This window comes from Bos grunniens, chromosome 11 (genome assembly GCF_055505025.1).
Source record: "Bos grunniens cultivar Pamir isolate PY7600 chromosome 11, Bosgru_T2T1.0, whole genome shotgun sequence".
NCBI lineage: Eukaryota > Metazoa > Chordata > Mammalia > Artiodactyla > Bovidae > Bos > Bos grunniens.
In genome coordinates this window covers 8438559-8464670 of record NC_141175.1, presented here as the reverse complement: position 1 = coordinate 8464670, position 26112 = coordinate 8438559, and the positions used below count along the sequence as shown (strand labels likewise).

At 51.8% G+C, this 26112-nt stretch overlaps 1 protein-coding gene across 18 annotated transcripts; it reads right to left on the bottom strand.

Annotated features, from left to right (window-relative positions):
* Window positions 1-659: 659 nt before the first annotated feature.
* LOC147362442 (kynurenine--oxoglutarate transaminase 1-like) lies at window positions 660-24737 on the bottom strand. Of its 18 annotated transcripts, none has more exons than XM_086324674.1 (16): window positions 24505-24737; window positions 23616-23661; window positions 23166-23291; window positions 11213-11301; window positions 10662-10707; window positions 8931-9081; window positions 5252-5401; window positions 5085-5171; window positions 4717-4845; window positions 3030-3150; window positions 2613-2689; window positions 2395-2484; window positions 2073-2259; window positions 1914-1993; window positions 1297-1383; window positions 660-1208 (listed from the first exon to the last, which is right to left on the bottom strand). In XM_086324674.1, the coding sequence occupies exons 6-16, from the start codon at window positions 8955-8957 to the stop codon at window positions 1143-1145; spliced, it is 1101 nt and encodes a 366-aa protein (XP_086180800.1). In that variant the 5' UTR covers window positions 8958-9081; window positions 10662-10707; window positions 11213-11301; window positions 23166-23291; window positions 23616-23661; window positions 24505-24737; the 3' UTR covers window positions 660-1142. The 18 variants fall into 18 exon arrangements, 15 of the variants coding, with proteins under 15 accessions (XP_086180800.1, XP_086180797.1, XP_086180793.1 ...); XM_086324671.1 differs by having other exon boundaries at window positions 11213-11271; XR_015136227.1 differs by lacking the exon at window positions 10662-10707 and having other exon boundaries at window positions 3030-4485; window positions 11213-11271.
* Between the last annotated feature and the right edge of the window lie 1375 nt (window positions 24738-26112).

The window sequence follows — 26112 nt, the reverse complement described above, 5'->3', positions numbered from 1 at the left end:
TTGTAATGAATTACTTTTGGCTGCGCTAGGTCTTCACTGCTACCTTCGGGCTTTCTCTCGTTGCGGTGAGAGGGGGCTACTCTTCCCTGCGGCCTGCAGGCTTCTCTTTACGTGGTTTCTCTTGTTGCAGAGCACAGGCTAGAGAGCACGAGATCTTCAGTAGCTGCAGCATGTGGGCTCGTGGCACGCGGGCTTAGTTGCCCTGTGGCATGTGGGATCTTCCCAGACCAGGGAATTGAACCCATGTGCCCTGCACTGGCAGGCAGATTCTTAACCACTGGACCATCGGGGAAATCCCTCCCCTTTGTTCTAATTATGTAATCCCTGGCCCTCCTGGCCTGGACTCTGATCCTTGTGGGACTTGATTGTCTGTATCTTTCCTGTTAGACCCACAACTAAGGGCCCCAACACACACACACACACACACACCCCCCCAACAATAGTTACACACACCATCTGAGCCCCAAGGCCTGATTTTATCATTAACTAACTAGGTGACCTCAGACAAGTCCCAAGTCCCTGCCCTTCTTTGGGTTCCAAAACGTTTGTAGAAAGAGAGTCTGGGAGCTGAGGTTCAGGGAGGTGGAAGGTGCCTTCTGTTCTGACTGAGTCCCTGCCAGCAATCAGCACCAGGGTGTGAAGCAGAGAGAAGCAGCCAGTAAGGGTCTGAATAGCTTAAAACTTTATTGTGGGCAAAAAGTACTGGCTTGAGGACTCAAGCCTAAATACAACTTCCCAAGAACAAATGTAGATAAGGAAAGAAGGATGTCTGAAGCCTGGCTGGGGCCAGGACTGGGACCAAGGCCAGTACATTATTGAAGTCTGCCCTCGGAGTCCCAGCTGAGCCTGGGGAGGGGCGAGGGGACCTAAGACCATTTAGCCCACCACAGGGAGCACCAGGGAGAGGCCCCGGCCAGGCCTCCCTCACCTCTGCGACAGGAACAGAGCCATGCACCATGAAGAAGTGCTCCCGACTCCCCAAAGACCAAAAGCAGGACTCTTCCTGGGATCATTCTGTGTTACAGACACGGGCTCCTCCAGTACCATCTACCTGCCACCTGGGGATGGCTGAGAGCTGGACAAAGACAGAGCCTCACAGAGTGTGCAGGCACCAGGCAGGGCCCAGCGCTGATGTCACGACCTCAGGGCGTGAGCTCAGCCTTCCACTTCTGCAGCTTCTGGTCCATGGCCCGGAGCGTGGATTCATCCTGCACCAACACAGATCAGTCCTACCCCTCTCCCCAGGAGGTCTGAGGAGGCTTGGGGAGTTCTGCCCTCCCCAGGGCTGTCCTTTACCTTCACAAAACAGAAGCGGATATAGTGGTCAAAGAACTTCTGGTGTGGCAGGCTGAAGAAGATGGACACTGGAATGGCCACCAAGCCCTGGGGAGGAGGAAGCCCATGTCTCAACCATCCCACAGCCTGGCAGGCCTCTGGGGGGCCTCAGGGGGTCAGAGGGGTTCCACGATAAGGAAGGAGAAAGAGAATAAGCTTCAATGCAGCACCTCCCAGTGCTGTGTCAAGGTCAGAGGTAAAACATCCCAAAGCACCATGCCAAGTCCCTCCTTATGTACAGAGGAGAGAGGGAGCTCAGAGCAAGGAAGATCACCTGGCAGGTCAGGGCAGAGCCATAGGAGAAATGTCTTAGAATCGTAGCACTGAGCTGGATGGACCTCAGAGTTAATGGGCCAACTCACTGTACAGATGGGAAGACTGAGGCCCTGAGAGGGCAGGAATTCCTGCCAGCCCACAAGGCCTATTGGAGCACATTAAAAACAGGCTCTCCTTTCCTTGAAATGAATACTGCCCTGAGAGGCCGGGCTGGATTTTGGCCCATCAGCTCGAGGGTCAGGCACCCTTAGCAGTGCACAGCCTGTCAAACACACACAGCGCCCGGCAGAGGCCCAGCCCACCTTATTCTTGATCATCCACTTGACGAAGCGTCTGTCGTACGGCTCATCTGCCGCTCCGGGCAAGTCAGGCATCTTGTTTTCTGGGGGACAGAAGACGTGCTGAGTCCTGGGCAGCCTCCAGGGCCCCAGCTTCAGCCCCGCGCGGCCGGGCCCACTTACTGAAGTCCGAGATGTCTGTGATGAGGAAGTAGCTGCCCTGGGGGGTCACAGGCCGGAAGCCCATGGACTGTAGGCTCTGTATCATGTGGTCGCGGCAGCGCTGGATGTACTGTGGGAGCTGCACAAAGTAGCTGCTGGGTCGGCCGAAGTGCAGCTGCTCCCGCTCGAAGCTCTGAGCCACTGCGGCCTGGGGAGGGCGTGGGGGCGGGTGGAGGGGGGGCGGCGAACGGGTCAGGTATGACCCGACCCTGGAGCTGACCCAAACCCCTCTCTTGCCCCGCCCCTATCCGGCCCCGCCCCTCACATGGCCACGCCCCCTCACCTGGCCCTGCGTGGCACAGTGATAGATGGAGTTCTGGTGCACAGTACGCAGGTGCTTCATGAGGCTGTCGGGGCCCAGGACCCAGCCCACCTGGACCAAGAACACAGGCAGAGGGTGAGGCCCTTGGGGGCCCAGCCAAACCCTTTCCGGATTCCCAGGCCAGCCTCTCCCACCAACGATTGTAGAGGGAGGGGCCCCCCATACTCTCGTTGCCTCACCTTCCAGCCTGTGACACTGAAGGTCTTGCCAGCGCTGCCGATAGTCAGGGTGCGTTCCCACATGCCAGGGAGGCTGGCTGCCCAAGATCAAAGAGAGCGGCTGCTGAGACGGGGGTGGGGGCACGGAGTGGGGGCTGGGTCCCAGCAGGCACCCAGGCTCTCAGCGCCACGGACTCCACTCCGTGTAAAGCTATTTCCAAGACATATTTGAGCCCCTCCTCATGACAACCTCGGGAGGTAGGTGCCACTATCTTCCCCTGTCCCGAGAGAAGTGAAGTCACAGCCCCAGGTCACCTGACCTGTGTGGGTCCAGACCCCTCGGTCCTAATCACCAGACCTGCGCTGCCACCGGACTGGGCTCAAGGCCCTGCCGCAAAGGTCCGGGGTTACGGGGGCGCCCTGGCCGGCTTGGCTCACCGATGCTGATGTGCTGGAACCCATCGAAGACCATCCACTGGTACACCTCGTCCGAGATGCACACCACGTCATGCTGCTGGCACAGGCTGGCCACCAGCTCCAGCTCTTCCTTGGAGAACACCTGCAGGGACCGTCCCCCACCAGAGAGGCCAGCTCAGAGCGATGTGAGCGCCCGGCCAGAGCCGGGGCCAAGGGCTTCTCTGCCCTCTCCTATCCCTGCAACAGTGACCCTGTGAGGTCAGTTCTGAGATAACAGAAAATATCTCTGTTGGTCTCTGCCCCAGTTTCTGGCACAGAACTCCTAAAACCCGTGTAACTACTAAGGGGTAAAAGCCCTGGAGGGTTTCCCCGGTGGTGCTAGTGGTAAAGAACCCGCCTGCCAATGCAGGAGACATAAGAGATGCGGGTTCGATCCCTGGGTCAGGAAGATCCCCTGGAGGAAGGCATGGCAACCCACTCCAGTATTCTTGTCTGGAGAATCCCATGGACAGAGGAGTTTGGTCGTCTACAGTCCATGGGGTCGCAAAGAGCTGGACACGACTGAAGCAACTGAGCACGCATGCACAAGAGTACTAGAAGCATCTTTTGCTCTAATGCTTAGTCTTTGATCCTGACCTTGACACAGGCAATGGTACCCCCTGTACACTCCTAAGAGATGAGAGCGCTAGGAGCATTTTTGTTCTAGTGAGGTGACTCTGAGTGGGCTCCTGGATGGAGGCTGGTCACCAGAAAGACCACGCAAGCCATGATTAGGAGCCTGAAATTTTCAGCCCCCTCCCACATCCCACTTCCTGCCACTTCCTCAGAGAAGTAATTGATGCCTCCATCAAAATCCCGATAGGATGGGGTTTGGGGAGCTTGCAGAGGTGGGTGAGCTCATGCTGACGCACCCCCAACTCCACAGGGACAGAAGCAAGCACCTGTTCTCAGGCACCTCCCAGACCTTGCCATACTTGTCTCTTCATCAGGTTGTTTATCTGTATCCTTTATCATCACCTTTAATAAACTGATAACTGTTAGTAGGTGTGTCCCTGAGTCCTGTGAGCCACTCAGATGAATTGAACCTGAAGGGGGGGAGGTGGGCGTCTCAGATTTACAGCCACAGGTTGGAAGCACAAACTGACTTGTGATTGGCGTCTGAAGTGGGGTCGGGGGGCAGCCTTGTCAGACTGAGCCCTTCACCGGTGGGAGCTGACACCATCTCCAGGTAGACAGTGTCAGGACTGAATTAAATTGAATTGGATTTTGTGGGACACCCAGCTGGTCTCACAGAACTGCTTAGTGTGGGGAAAAAAAGAACCCCACATATCTGGTGTCAGAAGCTTTGTGAGTGTGATGATGGTGTGACAGTAAAGGAGAAACACAGGTGGAACACTGGGTCTTCCTTGACATCGGTTCTGTCGTGTTCCCATTTTACAGATGAGAAAAGTGGAGCGGTGAAGTCACGGGTCCAGGTCTGTGGGGAAGTAATAGAGGCTTCCAGCCCAGCCCCCTACTGCTGACACCTGCCCTGGGGATCCCTGCCCCAGGCCCTGGGACCCCAGGAGCCTCGATCCTCAGAGCTCTCCACAGTTAGCTCTCCCACTTGACGGATAAGAAAACTGAGGCCCCATGGCAGCACACGAGTAACAGAACAGGCACGCAAGCCAATCTGGAGGGGTGCCCGGGGAGGAGGTCTCTCAGGTACCTTTCCCAGGGGGTTGTTGGGTGTGTTGAGGATGAAGGCTTTAGTGCGAGATGTGAATTTGCTGGCCAGCTCCGTGGGATCCAGCTGCCAGTTGCTGCTGGAATCAGGTTCTCCCTTCTGGGTGGGGCTCTGCAAGAGGAGGGGGCGGGGGTGGCAATACTTACTCCCTGACTTTCATCTCTAGGAATTCGGCTCCTCCCCCCAGGCATCTGTCTCCACCGGCTCTCCTCTGGGGCTCTGGCCACCCCTCCCCCCACCCCGGAGAAACTGGCCTCCTCCGCTTCCTTCCTTCTTTCCACCTCCCCGGGTTCAACCCAGCACACTCCTTGGACCCCTCTGCCCACCCACACCCCAACCAGCATCCTCACCGGCTTCAGGGACACAAACACAGGGCGACCCCCTGCCATCAATGTCATGGGCTCATAACAGTCAAAAAAGGGCTCGATGATGATAACCTAGTACAAAAGTCAGATGAGCTGGGGCTGGCACCACCCGGACCCTTCACCCCGACCCAGCCCGGGCTTTGCCCATTCACCTCATCTCCTTCATCCACCAGAGCCTGGAAGGCTGTGAACAGGGCCCCATGGGCACCCACGGTTACCAGCACGTTCTTGAGTGGGTCTATCTCCTGTCCCAGCAACTTCCCAAAGAAACTGGCCAGAATCTTCGTCAGGGGTGGGTAACCCTGCCAGGACAGCACGGGTCAGGCGCCTGGCTCGGCCTGGGCCCACCCTCCCGTTCAGACACTCTCTGCAATTCTAGCATCTTTCAGCAGCAAACCTGGGGGTCAAGTCACCTTCTGTGGGGTGGGTCCTTTCATCTCTGCCACCACCCCTTGCCATGAAGCCTGCTCTGTGCCGGGCACACCACCCAGGGCTGGGATTCATGGGGAACCAGACAGAGTGTATGCCTTCACGAATGACAGTCCAATGGAACCCTCTAAATAGCAACAACTCCACGCTTTAAACACCTCTCTTTAAGTTTAAGAGAGTTTAAGGGACTTCCCTTGAGGCTCAGCTGGTAAAGAATCCGCCTGCAATGCGGGAGACCTGGCTTCCATTCCTGGGTTGGGAAGATCCCCTGGAGAAGGGAAAGGCTACCCACTCCAGTATTCTGGCCTGGAGAACCCCATCACTGTACAGTCTGTGGGGTCACAAAGAATCAGATACGACTGGGCCACTTTCACTTTCTTTAAGAAGGACTTTTGTGCCATCTGAGCCTCTTGGCAGCCTTACAAGAGAGACATTACTTGATTCCCATAATTTAACAGGTGGAAAAAGAGACCCAGGAAAGGAAATGCCTTGCCCCAGGTCATGGCAGTTGAAGTGCAGGACTGGGAGTTTATGCTGCAGCTTTGGAAACCCCTCACTTTGAGAGGAATATTGGATCTATATGCTTGTTTGCGGAGGACACTTATAACACATTCCAGGGTAAGCCAAGGGACTGAAACCTAAGGTCTGGAACTTAATTAAATGATTTACCAAACCAGATTTGACCACATGAAAATGAAAAATTTCTATACATCAAAATATTCCATGAGCAAAGTTAGAAAACTAAGAGAGAAACATTGCAACAGAAAGAGCTCTTGTGAAGCAATAAAACAAATACACATAGCTCAATGAAATAATAAGGGCAGTCATGAAAGAAAAATTGCTGATGTTCAATATTGGTAGGAACAGAATGAACTTTCCTGCCAGCTCTGAGACCAGACTATTGATGGGAATGTAAGTCTTACTGGAGGGCAATTTGATGATGTCCATCGATGGCACCCCACTCCAGTACTCTTGCCTGGAAAATCCCATGGATGGAGGAACCTGGTAGGCTGCAGTCCATGGGGTCGCTACGAGTCGGACGAGACTGAGCGACTTCACTTTCACTTTTCACTTTCACACAACGGAGAAGGCAATGGCAACCCACTCCAGTGTTCTTGCCTGGAGAATCCCAGGGACGGCAGAGCCTGGTGGGCTGCCGTCTATGGGGTCGCACAGAGTCGGACACGACTGAAGTGACTTAGCAGCAGCATCATAGGCTAAAATGCTTACACCCTTTGATTATCTGGTTTTACTTCTTGTGATTTGAGATAAATGCTCACCTGTGTGTACACACAAAATATTCAATGTGGCATTGCTTAATAGTGAGATAGCCAAACCAGACCATCAGTGCAGGGCTGGGTAAATAAATTATGGCACCTGTAGTCAGTGGAATACTATGCAGTCATCAAAAAGAATGAGGCTATTTTGACATGGAAAGTTGCCCCTATCATGTATGTAGTGAAATAAACAAGTTCCATAACATTGTATATATAATGTTGAATTTGCTTATCAGTTCTAGTAGCTTTGTGTGGAGTCTTTAGGGTTTTCTATATATAGTATCATATCCTCTGCATAGAGAGACAGTTTTGTCTCTTTCCTTCCAATTTGGATACCTTGTGTTTCTTTTTCTTATCTGATTGCTGTGGCTAGGACTTCTAGTACTATCTTGAGTAGAAGAGGTGTGAGTAGGCATCCTTGTCTTGTTTCAGATTTTAGTGGGAAGGCTTTCAGCTTTTCAGCGTTGAGTATTAAATTGGCTGTGGGTTTGTCGTAGATAGCTTTTGTTATGTTGGGATGTTTCCTCTATTACCACTTGGGTAAGCGTTTTTATCATGAATGGATGTTGAATTTCATCAAATGCTTTTTTACATCTATTGGGATAGCCATGTGGTTTTTGTTTTTTTCTTTTGTTTATGTGGTGAATCACACTGATTTGCCTATGCTGATCCTTGTGAACTTGGGATGTGGCGTATAATCTTTTTTACATGTTGTTGGATTTGGTATGCTAATATTTTGTTGAAAATTGTTGCATCTGTATTCATCAAAATATTTCCCTGTAATTTTCTGATTCGGTGCTGTCTAGTTTTGGTCATCCTGATGGATGATGATGGCTTCATATAAAGTCTTTGGGAGTGTTTCCTCTTCAATTTTTTGGAAGAGTTTGGGAACGATCGATGTAAGTTCTTCTTTGTATATTTGGCAGAATCAGTCTGTGAAGCCATCTGGTCTCAGACTTTCGTTTGTAGGGAGTTTTTAAATTACAGACTCTATTTCACTTGTAGTGATAGATCTGTTCAAATTATCTGTTTGTTCTTGATTCAATTTTCGTGGGTTGTATGTTTCTAGAAAAAGATTTGTGATTTTTTAACACAAACGGATTCATACTAGAAACAACGTTGGCCTTCCCTTAAGATCCAGTGGTTAGGACACTGTGCTTTCACTGTAGGTGAACTAAGATCCCACCTACTGAGCAGCACAGCCAGAAAACCCAAAAAAACCCAAAACACAAGGTTCTACTGTATAGCACAGAGAACTATATTCAATATGCTATGATAAACTATAATGGAAAAGAAAATTTTAAAACGGGGATATATGTATATTATAACTGAATCACTTTGCTGAGCGCCAGAAATTAAGACAATGTTGTAAATCAAGCTGAAGCTCCAATACTTTGGCCACATGATGCAGAGTCAGCTTTATATTTCAATAAAAAAAACAAAACAGAAAGCCACACAAATCTCACATGTGGATGCATGTGTGTGTTTATATAAACATTTTTAAAGTTAAAAGTTCAAAAGTCTGAACACTCAGCAACACAGCACTCCGTTGGCAGTGCTAGACTCTGGGCGGTGGGATTGGAAGACACTCCCCCCAGGCTGTGAGATGCACACCAACGTTTAAGAACCTGCTCCAGGGCTGGCAAATATTTACTCTGTGGTCCTTCACAGACAAACTTTGGATTTAGAGTCAAAAAAAAAAATCAACTATCTTTCATCAGCTTTATGTGTCACCTCCTTCAGGAAGCCTTCCCTGATCTCTCAGGTTTCCTTGCCTTCTTCGTGTTCCCAAGGACCCTAAGCTCCTCCATCGCAGCATATCAACTACCTTTGATTTCTGCTTCTGTTGTTTGGACTGCTTTTCCCACTAGACCTTGATCTCCCAGCTCATGTTTTGTTTTTTTTTTAATCTGTCTTTCCCCCAGGCCATGAACTGTCCCAGGGCCTGTAACAAAGGAGACAGTCAGTGAACACTGAACCGTGGCCGGACTGAATTTCAAGGGCTCTGCCCCGTGAACCCTAACATCTAGATTGGCCTGCTCTCCAGAAAGAGCTGCCCCTTCCTCCCCTGGGACCTCTGCAGAGACCCATGTCTTGAGGCCCCCAGAGGGGCTGGGAGACTCACAAATGCTTTCGTGTACTGGTTAAGCATGAAGTCTCCGCTGACGGCGTGCTGAAAGGCTTCCACGGCGAACTCTGGGGGTGAGAAGTCTGGGAAGCCTTGGCCCAAATTTACAACATCAGCCTCCTCGCTGGCCAGTTGGACAAATTCCACCCTGGGCAACAAACAGAGAGTGGGTAGCAGAACCCTCCACCCCAACCTGGATTTCTGCTCCATTCCAGGGCAGGGTGAGCAAGGCAGTTGGGCTTGCTCTAGAAAAACTGGATAGTTAGCACCCATCCTGATCTGTTTACGGTCATAACTCGTCGTATCCTGGTCACATGTCTCAGCCCAGGGGCTCTGCAACTTTCCATCACGATCCACGGTAAGAAACCACTTTTACATCCCAGACTCTGGACAGACAAACAGGGACTCCACGTTCTCCTTCCAGTGGGATCCACGGCAGTCTTTCCCATTCTGTCCTACTCTGGTCTTTATAAATACTTGCTGAGCACCCCTAAATGGATTTCATGACCCATTCATGCATCTGTCAATGCCACACTTTGAAACATTTGCTCATATCGCCTCTGTTAGTCTATGAGGCAAGCTCTACTCCTCGGTCGCAATGGGGATGGAGAAGGTGGGATTCAGGGGACTTGCCCGATGGCTCCCAATTAGCTTTTCCCAGTTGGCTTTTGAGTCCACCTCTGTCTGGAGCAACAGTCAGGCCCTGGAGAGTTACTCTGAACAGACTGTAGTCCCACCAGCCCTGCCATCTGCCGCCTCTGGCCCCCTACCACCTTTCTTCTGGGCCTGCCTGCTGGCCACCTCTTTAGGGAAGCTGGCAGAGAGGCTGAGAAGCTGGATAAAAAGGCTGGCACCATGGCTCCAGGTTGGCAAGGGGCAGAAGAGTCAGGGGTGGTGGCAATGAATTTGCCTAACAATAAATATGTCTACAATCGGTCATTCTTCTCTCCAGAGCTTCACAAGGTCTCTGAAGACACGAAGTTGCTGAGGCTCAGAGAGGCCCATGACCTGCCCAGAGCCACACTGGTGGCTAAAGCAGAGCTGAGATGCAAAGTCAGACGGTGGGTGTTCCATGGTGGCTGGGACAACGGAGCCAGATCCTCAGGCCACCACCCGAGGGTCAGCAGGAACCGGGGGCCTCTCATGGCCCTCATCTCTCCTAGCACGCTTCCCTGCTCTGTGCAGTCCTCCCTGGCCAGCTCTGCCCTGACTCTGCCTGAGACTTGGCTTCTCCTGGCCTCAGTCCTCCCTTCTGTAGAATGGGTATGACAGGCTCAAGAGTCTGCTGGCTCTGTGAGTCAGGAAAGACTCTAGCTGCCTCTCCCAGCCAGTCATTTCCTCCCTCTGGGCTGGACTTTACCTTATCTGCAAAATGGGCCACAGGCCTGTCCACCTGCCTCACAGAGAGGACAGACGGGGCAGCCTGGGAAGCAGGACCCTGGGGGCTCAACCTGGAGGGCAGCCGGACACCACAGGGTCTTTGGGCCTGGCTTCCCTATCCCAAACACCAGGGAGCATCAGAGGAGAAGATGGAGGTGGAAGATGTTTGCAAAACACAAAATGCGGTACAGGAGGAGAGTGTGAAAGAAAAAGATGGTCCTCTTTTGGATAAAAACAACAGCCACCTGTACAGAGGTGGCTCTGTGCTCTTGGCCAAAGGGGGACTGGGCTGGGAGCAGGGGTTGGAGAAGGGGGAAGAAGGAAGGTCCTTCAGTCTTTCTTACACACCTTCAATTGCATCCGTCGCATCACTAGTGACAGCGGGCACGTACGTCTTTCACATGTAGAATGAGTCAATAAAGAAAAGATGCTGAGCTCTGCAAGTGTCGGTGAGAAGCCGCCCATGTCTTACCTTCTTATATTCTTTAGCTTATCTTGTTCTCTACTAAGTGTGAAATGAAAGACACGCCCCTGCCCCCGGAAAGCCCTCAGCCCGGTGCCTGGGTAGTAGCCGTGGCTCACACTGTATTTCATCTCATCCTCCCAAGGCCCTTCAGGGGAGACAGAAGCATCTCCATTTCCTAGCTGGACCTGGAGGCTCAGGGCAGGTGAGTCACCGGCCCCAAATGCCACAGCCAAGCAGGGTGAGGCTGAGACCCAAACCCGAGCCGGTGGCTGGGGGTCCTCACCTCTCAAGGGCTGAGGCTGCAAACCTCTCGGTCCGAGTATGCAGCCGTCTTAGGTACCACTGAGTCCCGGCCAACCCGGGGACCGCCAGCCCTGCTATCCTCGAGCCAGGGGACCCCCACCACCATCCTACCCAGTCCTGCCTGGCTCACCGTGGGCTGTAGTCGATCCCGTCCAGCCTTCGAGCATGCAGCCGTTTAGCCATGGTGAGCTGGAGACAACAGAGCAAGCAGAGAGTCAGCTGGAGACAGAGCAAGTGGAGAGTCAGCCTGGGCTCGCTCTGGGGAGGCAACTGCTCTGTGACCACAGCCTCCGTGTCCGCCCCTCTGGGAGGAGGTGAAGAGCAGGGCTCCTCCAGCCTCCCCGCGCCTGGCTCCTCCCCGCGCCACCAGCCTGGAGTTGCCCACCTGCCAGCCCGGACTCCGCACATCTTGGGACATAGACTGGATTCCATCAGGTTAAAATTTGACCCAGGTTAAAATTTGGAGGGGCTGGGGAGGAGGAGCAGCAGGAAGCAGGAGAGCGGAGTACGGTGACAGTGACGGCAGCGGCTTCTTGCTAAACGCTTCCATGAACTTCCCGGAACCCCCCGACTTGACCCATTTTACAGATGCGAAAATGCAGGGAGGAGGGGGAGACAGCTGCGTTCAAGGTCACACGACAGACAGACTCAGGCCTGTTTGAGATGAGGCCATGTTCGGACTCGGGCACAGGGGCCACTTGCTCAGTCTTTCAGGGGCTCAGGGGACCACCCCTCCCCTTCCCTGGGTTCTTTCCAGGCCAGCTTCCCCCTCACCCACAGGTGTGCAGAGCCTGGCCTGGCCTGGGGACCATCAGGCTCAGGCCCTCAGTCTGTCGTGGCTGGGTGATATTGCACAAGTGCGTTAGCTCCTCCTGGCCTCAGTCTCCCCATCAGTGTAATAGGGGCATGGGCTTCGTGGTCCCTCGGAGCCTCCTGGTCCCTGTGGGTTGGAGTCTCAGAGGGGCTGCAGGTGGTGAAGCCACCAGCTGTAGCTCACGGTCAACCCTCACGGTTCTTCATAGTCCGAGTCCTCACAGCATGCTTACCAGAGGGGTCAGGATAATCCTCATCTAAAGATGAGGACATTGAGGCTCAGAGAGATTTGGGGCCTTGCCCAAGGTCAGAAGAGGAGCTGCACAGGGCTCTGGGGCAGGACGACAGCAACAGCAGGGCTCCCAGCACCTGGCCCTGGGCCCGGAGAAGGGTGTGGGGACGGTCTGTACACCGGCCAGGTTTTTCCATCGCCTGGGGGTCCTGGTGATGTGAATGGTTCAGAGAGAGCCCAGCATGGAGCCTGGCACCTAGTGGGTACCTTGCTAACATTGGCGGCCCTGTGCTTTCACCAGGCCCTAATACCTCTCGCCAGGCTTGGCACTCAGCATGTATGGAAATAGTAAAAACGATAGCATGATCTTTGCCAGGGAAACCCCTCAATCCCTGTCAAGCGGGATGGTGGGTCCCCCAGAACAGGCACGGCTGTGCCCTCCAAGGCCAGCGCTGGGCTCACACCAGGCCCTGTGCCTCCCATCCTCTGCTGAGGGGACTTGAAGCAGGCGGGCACGTTCCCCCAGACACAGGGTGGAATGCCCCTCCTCAGATAATAATCGCAATGCACTTTTTCGGTTCTTAGCCGCAGGGAGTAAATCGGAGGGTGAACTCTGACTGACGGCCCAGCCCCTGGATTCTCCCAGCTCGTCCCCACAGGCCTTTGCACAGCCTGGCATCCTTTCCCTTCCTCTGGGACTGGGCTCGAAGGCCGGCGATTTGCATCGCAGCCTCACTTCTCTGATGAAAAGCTGTTAATTTTTTCCTTGGCTCAGCTTTTTATTCACAAGGACAGTGTGATGACTTCAAGCCTCTTGCACACAGGACTGGAAACTGTAAGGCCAATGTAATCTACCTGTTCACAACATTTCATAACTATCAGTGTGACCCTCTAACTTTACTATAGAGGAGAAATAAAAGGAGAGTAGTTTATAACCCGGTCATGGATGCAAAGGCTCAGGCTTGCCCACACTAGGAGATTCTAGGAAGTGGATAGTTATTGGCCCTTGCTTATAAGAAATAAATCTGGCCTGTGGGACGTTCCTGGTGGTCCAGTGGCTAAGACTCCCCGCTCCCAATGCAGGGGCCTGGGTTTGATCCCTGCTCAGGGACCTAGATCCCACAAGCCACACAGATCTTTTCCCGTGTGCCACACCTAAGATCCAGTGCAGCCGAAAAAGAGAAAGAGGGAAAGAAAGAAAGGCCGCTCCCTAGCCTAGTCCCTTCTAAACTCCGCTCCCAACCCAGCCTGTTCCTCCAAGGTCTTTCAAAGCATATCAGAGCCCAGAAAACCAGTCATCTGTCCCAAGGCGGGGCACTTCCTCCTCTGGTCCTCACTCAGTCATCGGCTTCTCTGGAGCATGTTCTCTGACCAGGTCCTGGCAAAGCGCTGAGACCACAGTGTGGACCGATGTTGGGATCCAGAGTGAGGTACTCCGCCCGTGGCAAAGGTCATGAGGAAGGAGGCTCGACATACGCAAAGGCGGGATCGAGCCTCAGGACTCCCCCTGGAACTCCTCGAGCATCTACCCCCATAACCAGAGCCTGCCTACTTTACTACTCTGTGCTCTCCCCTACACCTCTGACTTTACGGGGGGCTGTCCCCCACCACCTCTTTCGGACAAGGAGTTAACTTAGAGCTCCAGTTAATAAAAACTCCTGGGTGTGACAAGACTGTTTTAACCTACAAACTCCTCTGAAGGTTCTCTGGCCTGCCTGACAGGCTTGTCCGGCCACATGTGATCGCTCACAGCCTCCCAACCGTGAGAGGCACGAGATGCTTTAAACCTTCTAAAAACAGGTTCCTTAGAAAAGTTAGAAAACTATTAGTATAAGTATAATGGGCTGATTAGAAATTGTATTGGTGAAGAGTTTTTCATTTGTTGAGCCAATGTTTGTTGCTAAGTCTCCACATCCCCTGCCCTTACACACGTTAATGAGTATATAGAAGAAATAAGTATTAACCTTTGATATTAATCACGTTAGACCTTAGGCTAAGTAAATTCTTTCCTTAACTAAAACCCACTATACCCTCACCCTATAGGAATGTAACTTTATTTGGGTGGTGTTTGTTTTAAGAATAATCACCCCTGGAGAAATAAGTGTCCTGGTTGACTGACCGCTGTCACAAGGAGAGGGTCATAAATTGTCAGCAGGCCCTCCCTGGCCAGAAGATGATGTAACACCCCTAAGACCTCTGTATACATTTGTATGATGCACCTGACTTTGATAAAAGTCAGGACTGCTGACCCCGCGTGACTTTTGCATGACATCTCAGTGTATAAAAGTAGACCATGGAAAATAAAGAATTGGGATCAGCTTCTCGAAATACTGGTCTCCCCATGTCGCTCTCTCCCCCACTCTGGCTGAGTCTCCATCTGGAGCGCAGAACCCACCGTGCTTACTAATTATGCCTGGGCTTCTAAAATCCGACCGGAGAAGCCTCAGTGTCTCCTCTCCTTCCGGAGAACGGAAGGACGCCTGCGGCCTACGTAAGTGGTGCAAGCTTCTCGTCTTGAAGATTTATTGGTCTCCCGCGTAAACCAAGCTACTCAGCCTCTTTTCTCCACTGAATTTTCCTACTGAGCTATCCTCATCTTATTACTCTTTATATCTTTGATAAAATATTTAAATAAATAGGTCGCCGACGCCGTCCCCGCTTCGAATACCCTGGATCAGCCGGGGCTGGACCCCAGCAGACCAGGCCTGTCAAGAGATGCCCACAAACACTGTCTCCATTACTATCCAGCACGTGTATTTCCTGACCAACGCGAAGGTGTGTGTTATGGCTCGAATCGTGTCCTCCAAAAGCATATGTCCAAGTCCTAACCTCTGATAACCTGTGAATATTTCCCCAGTGTCTCGGGGGTAAAGAACCTGCCTGCAATGCAAGAGACATGCTGGAGATGCAAGTTCAATCCCTGGGTCGGGAAGATCCGCTGGGGATCTTGGGGTTGGTCCATGGGGTCGCAGAGTTCGACGTGGCTGAGCGACTAAACAACAATCTGTGAATGTGGCCTTATTTGGAAACAGGATCTTCGAAGGTGTGACCCATTTAAGACGATGGACTTCCCCTGGTGGTCCAGTGGCTAAGATTCTGGGCTGCAGGCGGCCCAGGTTTGATCCCTGGTGAGGCAACTAGATCCCACATGCGGCAACTAAAGGTCCCGCGTGCTGCAACTAACACTGGCCCAGACAAAAATAGCAATGCATGCATGCTAAGTCACTTCAGTCATGTCTGACTCTTTGTGACCCCACGGACTGTAGTGCACCAGGCTCCTCTGTCCATGGGATTCTCCAGGCAAGAATACTGGAGTTGGTTGCCATTCCTTTCTCCAAAAAATAGTAATAATAGTAAATAAGTAAATATTCGAAAAATTGAAGACGAGGTCTCACTGGATCAGCGTGGACCACTGCCAGTACAGTTTGTTTCCTTGTAAGAAGAGAAAAGAACACAGACACACGGGAGAAAGTTCATGTGAAGACAGCTGCTGCTGCTGCTGCTAAGTCGCTTCAGTTGTGTCCGACTCCGTGTGACCCCACAGACGGCAGCCCACCGGGCTCCGCTGTCCCTGGGAGTCTCCAGGCAAGAACACTGGAGTGGGTGAGGCAGAGACTAATGTGTCTACGAGCCAAGAAACACCGAGGACTCCTGACAGCACAGAAGCTAAGAGAAAAGCATGGACCAGATTCTCCTCTTCTAAGCTAAGAGAAAGCATGGCCCCAATAACACCTTGATTTCGGACTTTCAGCCTTCAGAACCACCCGCTGTGTGGTACTTCGGTACAGACGGCCAGGAGACTAACCCAACCGGACACTAGAGGGCGCTGGGGGCACGGCCCATGAGGGCAGGAGTTCCGGCGGGCTCCTTGGAGGGCGCGGCCTTCAAGCCCAGTCCCAGAGGAAGGGAAAGGATGCCAGGCGGTGCAAAGGCCCGTGGGGGCGAGCTGGGAGAATCCAGGGGCTGGGCAGTCAGTCAGAGTTCACCCTCCGATTTACTCCCTGCGGCTAAGAACCGAAAAAGGGCAGTGCGATTATTATCTGAGGAGGGGCATTCCACCCTGTGTCTGGGGGAAAGTGCCCGCCTGCTTCAAGTCCCCTCAGCAGAGGATGGGAGGCACAGGGCCTGGTGTGAGCCCAGTGCTGGCCTTGGAGGGCACAGCCGTGCCTGCTCTGGGGGGACCCACCATCCCGCTTGACAGGGATTGAGGGATTTCTCAGGACACCGGACTTCCAGAGCTAAAAGTAGCACCATCCTGAGAGAACAGGGATGGGTGGTCCCCTTAGACGGGCCGAGTGCAGGGGTGCCTGCTCCCGTCCTGTGCCTGAAACCCTGCTGACTCCCCAGATGGACTTAATCTCAGGGGAACCCCCCTCCTCGACCACCTCCTGACCACTCGGTTCAAAATCTGCGGGTGCCTGGTAGGCTGATCCTCTCTGTGACGTGGTAGCCCACAGCCCTTGATGTCTATCAATTCTGGCCTTTCTCCTAAGGTGGCTACGCCTCCTCTGCCCCACATCACACCTGCCACCATCTCACCGGATCACAGAGGTAGGAATAACACTAATGCGATCAGTTCTGATTTGCTCACTCAGCACCAGGCGCTGCAGTAAGGACTATACCGATGTCATCAGACCCTTTCAACAGCCCTGCGAAGCAGGCGCTACCCTCAAACTCCCCCCAACCTTAATAGGCAGGGAAGGAACTTCCCGGGTGGCCCAGCAGATAAGAATCTGGGTGCCAATACAGAGCACAGGGGTTCGATCCCTGATCTGGGAAGATTTCACATGCCTCGGGGTAAAACAACTCATGTACCACAACTACTGAAGCCTGTGCCTAAAGCCAGTGCTCCGCAATGAGACGCCACCACGGTGAGAAGCCCTCACACCACAGTGAGTAACCCCCAGTTGCTGCAGCTAGAGAAAGCCTGAGTACAGCAGCAAAGACCTGGTGCAGCCAAAAATAAATAAAATCTAAAAGCAAAACGAAAAAAGGCAAGGAAGTTTGCAACAACGATAACATAACAATAAAAACCAGTCCATCCTAAAGGAAATCAACCCTGAATATGCTCTGGAAGGACTGATGCTGAAGCTGAAGCTCCAATCCTTTGGCCACCTGATGCGAAGAACTGACTCGTTAGAAAAGACCTTGATGCTGGGAAAGACTGAAGGCAGGAGGAGAAGGGGGCAACAGAGGACAAGATGGTTGGATGGCATCACCGACTCGATGGACGTGAATTTGAGCAGACTCGGGAGATACTGAAGGACAGGGGACCTGGTGTGCTGCAGTCCGTGGGGTTGCAAAGAGTGGGACACAACTGAGCGACTGAACAACAACAAACACTCAAATGGGGCTCCGGCAGGTCAGGGGAGGGTTCAAATCACGGGATGCCCACAGTTTAAGAGCCCAGCGTGTGGCCCTTTCCTCTCCTCTGCCAGTCTTGGCCCTTCACTCTCACTGCCAGCTCTCAGGAAAGGTGGTACCTTGGGGCTGGGGGTGGCCTGGGCCGTCTGGCTCCGTGGAGCGGGGGAGAGCCTGTGCAGGATGAGGACACGCTTAACCACTCATGCTACCTCAGGGCTGGGGCTGGAAACCAGGATCCGGCTTCCACTGCAGGGGACTGCCAGGGCAGCGACTGGTGTGTGTGTCCGGGTGAGTCTGTGGGCACAGGAGTGAGTATCATACTGCACCCTTTGTGGAGCAGGTCTGTCCTGCCAAACCTTTGATGCCCACCTGGGATTGGGCACCAAGCAGACACCAGCGGAGAAGGTTAGGACACAGGCTTTGGGGTCATGCACACCTTGGCTGTGTGACTCAGGGCAAGTCACTTTACCTCTCTCAATGTCAGTTTCCCTGTCTGTGAAATAAATAAAAATAAGGTACTTCATGGAAAGCCCTTCACTGAATGCCTGGCACATAAAAGGTGACTGTAAATGGCAAATGTTAATAATAGAGTGGGCACTTTATGAATACCCATGAAATTCGTACAATATGACCCATTTCAGCGGGACTGACTTCATGAGATCTCAGGAGGCTTAGTGCTGAGGGCCTGCGATAGTTTGAAGGGCCTATGAAAATGTTTTCATTTTAATTTATTTTAAAATAAGAACACAAGTGGGGCTAGTGTTAAAGAACCTGCCTGCCAATGCAGGAGACATGAGACATGCATTCAATCCCTGGGTCGGAAGATCCCCTGGAGGAGGGCATGGCAACCCACTCCAGTATTCTTGCCTGGAGAATCCCACAGACAGAGGAGCCCCGAGGGGCTACAGTCCATGGGGTCGAAAAGAGTCAGACACGACTGAGGCGACTTAGCACGCATGCACAAGGGAATGTAATATAATAATGAATCTAGCCTGGACGATTTGTTCTTTATACCAACATAGTTATAAACTATATATATTTTTTTGGCCAAGCTGTGTGGCTTGCGGGATCTTAGTTCCCTGACCAGGGACTGAACCAGGGCTCTTGGCAGTGAGAGCATGAAGTCTGAACCACTGGACCACCAGGGAATTCTCCTTTGATATATATATTTTTTTTTAATGGAGAAAGGGGCCCATGAAGTAGAAGTGAATAGGGTCCTTGAAAGTTTTAATGTGACCTTGAACGTGGGTAAATCTGTGTGCGGTTGTGACTACTTGTGCAAATAAGAGTGTTTGCCCTTGAGTACTTGCACATGTCTCTTTCCTTTGAGCCCGTGGGTGTCATGAGGACAGTTTCCAGGAACTTGAAGGGGAGGGAAAGCCACTGGGGGTCTGAGCCGAGGGTGGGAAGGGCACAGGTGGCCACTTGGGCTGCCCTCACCAGCAACACTGCCAGGTGTCAAGGCGTTGCATGCTGCTTGCATGTTGCATGTCCAGCTCTTTGCAACCCCTGAACTGAAGCCTGCAAGGCTCCTCTGTCCATGGAATTTTCCCGGTGACAATACTGGAGTGGGTTGCCATTTCCTCCTGCAGGGGAACTTCCCGACCCAGGGATGGAACCCAGGTCTCTTGCATCTCCTGCACTGGTAGGTGGATTCTTGACCACTGAGCCACCTGGGAATCCCTGCAAGCCACTGCCCTGTGGGGAAATGGGTGCTTGTTGTCCCTGAGGCCACCAAAAGGGGACACGCAGAGCCAGTCCTGTCTAGACTTCTGGCTAGCTGGCCCTAGACATTAAGCCATACGATACATTAGGACAGAGGACAACTTTGTGTCTCAGAGGGGAGTGTGGCCTCACTTCAAAGAGGAGACCGTCGGTGGGGAGTGTGCTGGTCCAGGCCCACCCCGAGGTGCGACTGCTGGCCTCCCAGACCAGGGTTCTTGCACTGACTGGGCTGACCTAGGTATCTCTGCAGGGGCTCATTCACAGACACCTGGGAGCTCTCACCATTGCCTCATTCAGAGACACCAGGAAGGCTCTGGGGCAGCCTTTCCCAAGCCACACCCACCTCCAACTCCCCATGTGCCTCATCTCTCATCTTCCAGAAAGCAAGATAACTTCCCTGGATAACTCCTCTACAGCCCTGATGACGAGCTTAAGGGTAATGACCATAGCCTTTTATTTACTGCACACTTTCTCTGGGCCAGGCTGCCTGCCCAGCACTTTACACGGCCCATCACTTTGAATCCCATGAGAGAGGTGCCATCAAGAGGCCAAGTAACAGACCCAAGGCCACAGCTAGCAGGTAGCAGAGCTGGAATTTGAACTCAGGACACAGACTTCAAAGCCTGTACTCACTGCCACTGTGGAGCAAGGGAAGGCTGAGCAGTGACACCACGGCCCCTTGGGCTACTGACTCACTATTTCCAGAAAGAATCGATGAAGCACAGACTGAGAGATGCTCAATGGGAAAGGAGAGAATTTGATCTAGTTGCTTACATTTTATGGATGGGGATAGTGATGAGCAGGGAGGGGCACCGACCAGCCCAGATTCCAGGGGGACCAGATCACCTGGGGCATAATCCTGGCATTTTTCTCATCCTAGCAGCTGCCTGGGACATCACTATGCCTGTGTCTCAGAGGAAGATGCTCAATAAACTTTCACTGAGTGAGAGAATGAATGTTATCTCTCCAACCAGACTGTGAGCTCCGTTAGAACTAGGACTCTTCCTTGTTCATCTTTTTACTATCAACAACTGGTGCAGGAACTTAGATACACACCTTTTATTACTTCAGATCAGATCAGATCAGTCGCTCAGTCGTGTCCGACTCTTTGCCACCCCATGAATCGCAGCACGCCAGGCCTCCCTGTCCGTCACCAACTCCCGGAGTTCACTCAGACTCATGTCCATCGAGTCAGTGATGCCATCCAGCCATCTCATCCTCTGTCGTCCCCTTCTCCTCTTGCCCCCAATCCCTCCCAGCATCGGAGTCTTTTCCAATGAGTCAACTCTTCGCATGAGGTGGCCAAAGTACTGGAGTTTCAGCTTTAGCATCATTCCCTCCAAAGAAATCCCAGGGCTGATCTCCTTCAGAATGGACTGGTTGGGTCTCCTTGCAGTCCAAGGGACTCTCAAGAGTCTTCTCCAACACCACAGTTCAAAAGCATCAATTCTTCGGCGCTCAGCCTTCTTCACAGTCCAACGCTCACATCCATACATGACCACAAGAAAAACCATAGCCTTGACTAGACGGACCTTTGTTAGCAAAGGAATGTCTCTGCTTTTGAATATGCTATCTAGGTTGGTCATAACTTTCCTTCCAAGGAGTAAGCGTGTTTTAATTTCATGGCTGCAGTCACCATCTGCAGTGATTTTGGAGCCTAGAAAAATAAAGTCTGACACTGTTTCCACTGTTTCCCCATCTATTTGCCATGAAGTGATGGGACCAGATGCCATGATCTTCATTTTCTGAATGCTGAGCTTTAAGCCAACTTTTTCACTCTCCACTTTCACCTTCATCAAGAGGCTTTTGAGTTCTTCTTCACTTTCTGCCATAAGGGTGGTGTCATCTGCATATCTGAGGTTATTGACATTTCTCCCGGCAATCTTGATTCCAGCTTGTGTTTCGTCCCGTCCAGCGTTTCTCATGATGTACTCTGCATATAAGTTAAATAAGCAGGGTGACAATATACAGCCTTGACGTACTCCTTTTCCTATTTGGAACCAGTCTGTTGTTTCATGTCCAGTTCTAACTGTTGCTTCCTGACCTGCATACAAATTTCTCAAGAGGCAGGTCAGGTGGTCTGGTATTCCCATCTCTTTCAGAATTTTCCACAGTTGATTGTGATCCACACAGTCAAAGGCTTTGGCATAGTCAATAAAGCAGAAATAGATGTTTTTCTGGAACTCTCTTGCTTTTGCGGTGATCCAGCGGATGTTGGCAATTTCATCTCTGGTTCCTCTGCCTTTTCTAAAACCAGTTTGCACATCAGGAAGTTCACGGTTCACATATTGCTGAAGCCTGGCTTGGAGAATTTTCAGCATTACTTTACTAGCGTGTGAGATGAGTGCAATTGTGCGGTAGTTTGAGCATTCTTTGGCATTGCCTTTCTTTGGGATTGGAATGAAAACTGACCTTTTCCAGTCCTGTGGCCACTGCTGAGTTTTCCAAATTTGCTGGCATATTTATTACTTCAGCAAGTATTTATTGAACTCCCATTATGCGTTATGCCCTAGCCTAGCCACCAGGCACACAGAGAACAGGATACCTTCCTTTCCCTTAAGGTGTGCACACAGAATGAGGGGGACAAATGAGTAATCAGACCATTCTAATACAGCGTGAGCCTTAATATGCAAAGAATTCTTATCAATCAGTTACAAAAGACCAACATGTCAATAGAAAAAAAAAAGTGGGCAAAAGATATACATTCACACACAAAAAGAAAACAGCATGTAAACTGGAAGAGATGCTGAACCTTGTCATAACTGACAAAGTGCAAACTACAATGAAACACGATTTTCTGTGTCTCAGGCAGAGAATAATAAGATTGAGATACACCAAGTCAATACTATGATGCCCTAAAAGTCACTGGTATATCTTCTGGAGGGCAACTTAATATTAGTGACTTATATTATTCATTCGAATCCCAAAGAAAGGCAATGCCAAAGAATGCTCAAACTACCGCACAATGCTGGGAAAGAATGAGGGCAGGAGGAGAAGGGGACGACAGAGGATGAGATGGCTGGATGGCACCACCAACTCGATGGACACGGGTTTGGGTAGACTCCAAGAGTTGGTGATGGACAGGGAGGCCTGGCGTGCTGCGGTTGATGGGGTTGCAAAGAGTTGGACACGACTGAGCAACTGAACTGAATACTCCAGAATTCTGGGGCTGACCAAGCAGGAAAGATACAATTTGTTAGGGTAGATGCAGATGTACAGAAGGACACAATGTGGGATTAGAAAAACCAGGTCCAGAAGTGCATGGATTAAGCAGCCTCACTTCTGTAAAATTGTATCTATATACTTCTTTCCCTGGATAGAAGTGGGTGTTAACAGCTGGGGGCTTCCCTCGTGGCTCAGGTGGTAAAGAATCTGCCTGTAATGCAAGAGACCCAGGTTCAAAACCTGGATCCCCTGGAGAAGGAAATGGCAACCCACTCCAGTATTCTTGTCTGGAGAATCCCATGGACAGAGGAGCCTGGTAGACTACAGGCCATGGGGTCGCAAAGAGTCAGACACAACTCAGCAACTAAATAAGACAACACACCAACAGGCAGATTGTGATTTGGGGAAATAGATCTGGATGGAAATGTGGCATAAAAATGGAGAGTGAAGTGACCTAGCAATATGGAATATACAGTTTTGTAAGAAATTAAAATTTGTGTATAGAATAGCAGTTGCAAATATTCAAACAATAAAGTCTGGCTAAAGGAGCTTAAAAAAAAAGTATAATCAGCCATTACAATGATGAGGTTCTAGAAGTTATGATATATGACACTTACCCTCCAGAGAACTGAAATCCACCTAAGTAGGAGGTTAGGGCTCAGCTTTTTGGGTCCCTCCCATTTTCCAAGCCTCAGTTTCTCCATCAGGACAAGATGTCTGGGCCCAGTGGCCCCTAAGGGCCCTTCCGCCCTTCTCTGCCCTGCCCAGGACCCGGCTCGCTCACCCCGATCCTCGCTCTGGGCAGCTGCCTCTTCCTCCTGTTGGCGCTTTGCCTGTTCCTCCTGCGCTCGCTGCCGCTCCAGTTTCTTTGTCATCTTGAGATCCTTCCCCTTCTTTTTCTCCTCTTTTTCTGGATAAGAGGACAATTGGTGGAGGGAAGAGTGACTCGGAGGTGGGAAAGACTTGGAACAGCCCAGGAGGTGGTGTCCTCTCAGTAGGTCAGCCTGGGGACTCCAATGCTGCCTAGAGAGCAGCCAGAGAAGCCTTCCAGGGCTTCTGGCCTCCTCGTCCCCATTTTGGGTACTAGTAAGACCTAGAGGGGACAAACCTGGTGGCTTTTCCCCAAGATTCAGCTGTGCACTGATGGGCGGTGGGGAGGTAAGCACAGACACTTAGCTCTCCATTGGGCCCAGCCCCGCCAGGGCCCACCTCCACCCCCTAGTCCCTGACTTACTCTGTTGCTTCCACTTCCGCCACTCTACTCTTTGGCCATGTTCACCCTGGAGAAGGAGTTGGGGGAGATACAGGAGTGAGGCTGAATGGTCACACCTGAGCTGGGGCGGGGGAGGTGTTCCCACTTGCTGCTCCCCAGCTGTCTCCTGTTTAAATGAGCTGTTGTTGGTTAGTGCTCAGTCGTGTCCAACTGTTTTGCGGCCCCATGGACTGTAGCCCACCAGGCTCCTCTGTTTGTGGGATTCTCCAGGCAAGAATACCTGAGTATTTCCTTCTTTCCTTTCTTCCTTCAAGAATTCCTGCCATTTCCTTCTCCAGGGGATCCTGCATTGGCAGGCAGATTCCTTACTGTCTGAGCCACTAGGGAAGCCCCTTTAAATGAGGGTAGTGAGGAAACGAGGGGCACCCCCCCCCACACACACACACACACAATACTGCCCAAGAGAGAGCGTCAGGAGGGCAGGGACATGTACCCCCAGTGCCTGAGACCATAGCTGGAACATAGTAAGCATTCAGTAAATTGTTAAATGAGTTCCTACTGGAGAGAAGAGGAAATAGGTTCAGGGGGACAGGACTTGCCCACTGCCGCCCTGGTTATCAGAAGAGATACGCCATGAAAGGGCTCGGGAAGGAGCCGGGTCCCGCCTTCCGAATCCGAACCCCGGGCAGAGTTGCCACTAAGGACTCCGGCAAGGTTGCCATTGGCCATAAGGCAACGGCAACCCAATCCAGTACTCTTGCCTGGAAAATCTCATGGGCGGAGGAGCCTGGTGGTCTACAGTCCATGGGGTCGCGAAGAGTCGGACACGACTGAGCGACTTCACTTTCACTCCGGTAAGGTAATGAGTTACCAACGCTGTCCCGGCTCCGACTCAAACCCCGGTTCCCACCTCCGCTGCTCATCGGCACAGGGGTTACTGAGGCCACAAGCAGGCAACAAGCTCGGGGACTCCGGCCGCGGAGCAGCGACGAGCCTGGAGCTGGAGGGGCGACTCGGCCCCGCCACGGGGCCCCACGCGGCTCTATCTCTTAACCCCAGCCCGGTGCCCTGCCGCAGGGCTCGCACATCCCTCCACCTACCGAACCACAGGGCCGCTTCCTCGCGCGCTCCGCCATATTCGCCGAACGCCATAGGCCCCGCCCGGCCAATCAGACTCACCCCTTCCGGCAACACCTACTTCGAGCCGTCCAATCGGAGACCCAGTGGCGTGCGTGGGCGTGGCCTAGGTGCTGAGAGGTTAGAGCACGTGGACAGGGGAGGGCTGGAGGTGCTGGATGGGCTGCCTAGGGGCTGATGGGGGGTCGGCATCCGGTGAGCTGGACCTGGCGCTGGTGTAGGCACCGGGGGGCGGGGGGGGGGGGGGTTGATGTTTAGCTCATCTCAGGCCTGAGTGTCCCAGTGCGCAGAAACTTTGGACTACCAGAGCGCTGCCCTCCGGCTCGGGTCGAGCACGGAAATCAAACATCAGCTTGGTTTTGTACATGGGGTCTTGGGGCCCGAAGCTGGAGTGTGATTCAGAGCTGGCAATAATTAAATCCAGTTATAGATTCGCTCATTTACTCTCTCTTTTAATTATTACACTTTATTAGAGAACAGTTCAGTCCAGTCCCTCAGTCGTATCCGACTCTTTGCAACCCCATGGACTGCATGCAGCACGCCAGGCCTCCCTGTCCATCACCAACTCCCGGAGTTTACTCAAACTCAGGTCCATCGAGTCGGTGATGCCATCCAGCCATCTCATCCTCTGTCGTCGCTTTCTCCTCCCGCCTTCAATCTTTCCCAGCATCAGGGTCTTTTCAAATGACTCAGTTCTTTGCATCAGGTGGCCAAAGAGAAGACTTGGGTTTACCAAAAATTGAACAGATAGTTCCCACAGACTTTCCCCTCAGTTTTTGTAATTAACATGTTGCCTTAAGGTGTACATTTGTTACAGTCCATGAACCAATATTGATGCTTTGTTCATAGTATAGGATAGGGTTCTCTCTTTGTGTTGTACATACTGTGGGTTTTGGTAAAATACCTAATGGCATATATCTATCACTGCCATGGAATTCTCCAGGCAAGAATACTGGAGTGGGTTGCTGTTTCCTTCTCCAGGGCATCTTCTTGACCCAGGGATCAAACCTGGGTCTCCTGCATTGCAGGCAGATTCTTTAGTGTCTGAGCCACCAAGGAAGCCCCCGTCATTACAGTATCATACAAAATTGATTCACTGCCCTAAAAATCTGTGCTCCACCTATTTTCCCCACTCCTCAAGCCCCTGATAACCACTGATCTTTTTTTTCTAACTGTTCTTATAGTTTAGCCTTTTCCAGAATGTCATATAGTTGGAATCAAACAATATGCAGCCTTTTCAGACTCCCTTCTTTTATTAAGTAATACATATTTAAAGTTCCTCCCTAGCTTCTAGTGGCTCGATATCTCATTTCTTTTTACTGCTGGATACTATTCATTGGCCTGATATCTCATTTCTTTTTAGTGCTGGATACTAGTCATT

Coding starts and splice junctions, on each gene's coding strand:
- LOC147362442 (XM_086324661.1), bottom strand. CDS start 11,514: ATGGAATCCAGTCTATGTCCCAAGATGTGCGGAGTCCGGGCTGGCAGG. Junction 5,172..5,251: donor TGGTGGATGAAGGAGATGAG/GTGAATGGGCAA, acceptor CTTTTGTACTAG/GTTATCATCATCGAGCCCTT. Junction 2,485..2,612: donor TCAGTGTCACAGGCTGGAAG/GTGAGGCAACGA, acceptor TTCTTGGTCCAG/GTGGGCTGGGTCCTGGGCCC.